General features: G+C 49.9%; 1 protein-coding gene across 1 annotated transcript; it reads right to left on the bottom strand.

Moving 5' to 3' along the window:
* Positions 1 to 96: 96 nt before the first annotated feature.
* On the bottom strand, positions 97 to 3,457 carry LOC121963897 (serine/threonine-protein phosphatase 4 regulatory subunit 4-like; the record flags this gene model as incomplete). Its single annotated transcript, XM_042514131.1, is given in 14 exon segments — positions 97 to 241; positions 331 to 478; positions 631 to 736; positions 837 to 1,010; positions 1,155 to 1,238; positions 1,450 to 1,527; positions 1,754 to 1,873; positions 1,955 to 2,094; positions 2,312 to 2,437; positions 2,517 to 2,638; positions 2,722 to 2,829; positions 3,032 to 3,138; positions 3,245 to 3,318; positions 3,436 to 3,457. Coding segments are annotated over 14 exon segments (1,554 nt in total), but the record flags the coding sequence as incomplete, so codon positions are not given.
* Positions 3,458 to 3,460: the final 3 nt, after the last annotated feature.

Here is a 3,460-nt window from a genome sequence, read left to right as displayed (position 1 = left end):
ACAGAGTCCAGAGTCTCCTGACAGAGTCTCCTAACAGAGTCCAGAGTCTCCTGCCAGAGTCTTCTACAGGAAGGCCTCAGTTAGAGAACGTGTTACCTTGCGGATGGTGGCCACCACATCCTTATCTTTCTCTCTGCAGAGGAGTTTCTGGACGCAGAAGTCTAGCTGCTGCAGCAGTTGTTTGTCAGCCGGCAGGCGGAGCGATGAACGTAATCTGGGCAACAGCTGGCACAGCTTGTACCTGACAGACAGGTGAAAAGGTAGACAGGTGTGTTACATCTGATGTCAAAGACAGACTTCACCTGCTTGACTGGACACTCACAGGCATACCTGACGTTGGCGACAGGGTCATGGACCAAGTCCAGCGCCGGGATCAGGAAATGTTTGTTAAAGTATTTTCTGGAGAAAATCTCAGTGGCCATTTCACAAACATCGAGGAACCTCAGACGGTTCCAGTAGCTCCGACCCTGAGCCAGATCTGAAACATGAGACGAAACATCAACATTTGTTTAAAAGGTTCTGCTGTGGTCGACAGATGTGAAGTCATTGTACACTTTGACTGTGGCAGCAACTGCTGCCTTTAAAAACCGAGGCCACCTTTTCCTGTGACCTCACACTCAGTGTTCTGACCTTGGATCAGTCGCTCCATCATCTCCTGTCGCTGCTCCTGTTTGCGGTTGTAACGCAGAAATGTACAAAAGGTCCGAGCTGCCTCCTTCTGAACCGGCAACACCTTCTGCAACAACAAGAGCCACAAGAGAAGGCACTTGTCTGGTCACCTGGTCCACTTGTTGCATCATGTGTGGTCGAGTTGTGTCGTGTCTGGTGGTGCTCACGTTGGTGGTAAGGATGGTGAAGATACGCGGGGAGAAGCTCTGGTGCAGCAGTTCTCCGGGCAGCAGTCGGGCCAGACAGCTGTAACGCTGCAGCAGCTTCTCATGCAGCCGCCAGCGCAGAGAACTCCCGACTTTCTGCTCCGCCATCAGCAAAGCCGACAGCAGCTCCGGGAACTGACGAAGAAGAACCACAGGAGGGAACAGAGGAGAACAAAAAGAGGTACCAGGGAAAAGACGGTACCACAAAGAAAAGATGTGAGCAGAACTAAAGAATGTATAACTAATGGGTTAAAATCTGAACTCCATCTGTTTTCTCACCTTGTTGTCCAGCGTCAGATTCTCTCCCCTGGAAAGAACCGCCTCCAGAGTTTCTTCCAGGTGATTCATCAGAGCGTCCAACACCTCAACAACAACAAGAGAAGCATCAGTAAGTCAAATAAAACAAACATCTGAAATAGAAATGTTCTGAGGAGAGTGTTTGTGCGTCTGTTCTGGTCCATGTTTGGTCCAAGGTGTCGGGTCAATCTTTGACTCTGAGCAAACAAAATGTCATAGCATTCCTCCTTCCTCCAGGTCAAACAGAGGATATCAGGTTTATAATGTGTCCTCTCACCTCCAGAGCATCGTCCTGCAGCAGAGCCAGGAGCTCCTTGTGGACCAGCTGGACGTTTGAACCAAGCAGCTTCACCACCTGACGGGAAGGGGTGGGGTCAAACATGTGACAAGACAGCCTTAAACTGTAGACTGATGTACAAAGGTATTTTATTCTGCAACTCAGAGAACTTTGAATTTAACATTTAAAAAATGCTTTTTTGTCTCATAAAACTTAAGAAGCAGAACCTGAGGACTTTGACATCACTTTGGACGTCAGACAGATCAACACCTTCAGACAAACAATCGTCAGGATGGTAACTCACCTGGTGGAAACTAGCTGCAGCACTTCGTCGAACGCTGACCTCCTGGTCACAGCAAAGACTGGAGAAAGATGGGTAGAGCTCAGACAGGAAGTGAGCTGAGTCTGCGAACACCACCATGGCCTGGAGAGAGAGAGAGCAGAAGTGACATCACCTGTCTGAACTTTGGCGCTCTGCTCAGAGTCTGTGTGGTTCTGGTTGTACCGGCAGGTTGTAGCAGCAGTTGCAGCGGATCAGCGTCGAATCGTTTCCATCAGTCTGGTTTCCTTCAGCCTGCAGTCCGGAGACACACAGCACCTTAAACCTCTGCAGCAGCCGACCCTTCTGCTCATCCGTCAGAGAGCCTGAAACACAACAACTCATCAGTCCTGAGCTCACCGATGCTCGCCACAACCCGACTGCACCTTCAGGTACTGTTGGAGAACGTGTGTGACATCCTGCTGAGAGTTTAAGATCTCTGGATGACTCGTAATGAACCCAAACTCCTGCAGTGAAACCCCTCAGGGGTCGAGAGTGACGTGAACTTCTGCTTCAGTTTCTGCTGTGTGACATCAGTCTCACCTGCCAGTCCGCTGCAGAGCTTCCCAAACTGGAACGACAAAGACGCCACGACGGCCTCGTCCGCCTGTGACGAAGACACCTCACACACTGACATCACCAGGGGGACGACGACATGGAGCCTGTCGTCTGAGAGAGAGGACACAGGAGACATTCAGGAGTTTCGCAGTCTGACGTTTATCCGCCACAGCTGCACCCTGAAACTCACCGCTGTCCATCATCTCCATCAGGTTAATAATGGTGTCGAAGGCAGCGAGGCGGACACTGCTCTCCTCATCTCCGGCAAGCTCCACCAGTTCAGGAAGCAGCTCTGTCCTGGTGTCGTCCACCCTGCAGGACAGGAGACACACTGTCTCACCACAGCAGGATGTTTGATTTGTGTTTGGTTTCGTTCAGCTTTGTTCGTTCGTTACCCGCTCGCTCGAGCGATGCTCTCCAGCTGACGACACATACAGGCGCGAACCTCAAACTCCACGTCCTGACACAACGAACGAGCCAGCGGCAGCAGCTCCTTCTTCACTCTGAAACAAAAAACACACCTGAGCTCAGCACACAGACAGGTAGACCTGCAGCTGCCTAATTACTGATGTTAATACAGGAACAGGATTCTAATGCTGTTTAAGTACTGAAGTAGACAGAGTGTAGTATTGCAGTACAGAGTGTGTAGTGCTGAAGTATACAGCGTGTAGTACTAGAATGTGTATTTGTTGTGTTGCAGCTCACATATGAGAGTCAAACTTGCAGGCGACTTTTCCTAAAATGCGACAGCTGGCCAGACGAGCCTGAAGAGAGTGAGACAGCTGAGACTGATAGAGAAGAGGGTTCAACACCTGCAGAGAGAGACAGACAGGTAATCAGAGAGACAGGTATACCTTTGAATTGTTCTAATACGGATCAATACTTGATAGTATGGATCAATAATCCTGATCACTTTACCTCCTGTTTGATGGTCTCTTTGGGCAGAGCGTTGATGGCCGACAGCAGAGTCTCCAACCAGGCGTTGCTCACCACTGTCAACAAACACGACAACAACAAACAAGACAACAGTAAAAAGACAAAAACGTCAACGTCAGCATCAAGTTTACCGTCAAAATCAACCACAGTGTCAGTGGTTCAGGTGGTGTCACCTGTGTCTCAGTGGTTCAGGTGGTG

This window comes from Plectropomus leopardus, unplaced genomic scaffold (assembly GCF_008729295.1).
Source record: "Plectropomus leopardus isolate mb unplaced genomic scaffold, YSFRI_Pleo_2.0 unplaced_scaffold13160, whole genome shotgun sequence".
In the NCBI taxonomy this organism is placed as follows: Eukaryota; Metazoa; Chordata; class Actinopteri; order Perciformes; family Serranidae; genus Plectropomus; species Plectropomus leopardus.
This window is presented reverse-complemented; position numbering and strand designations above follow the sequence as displayed.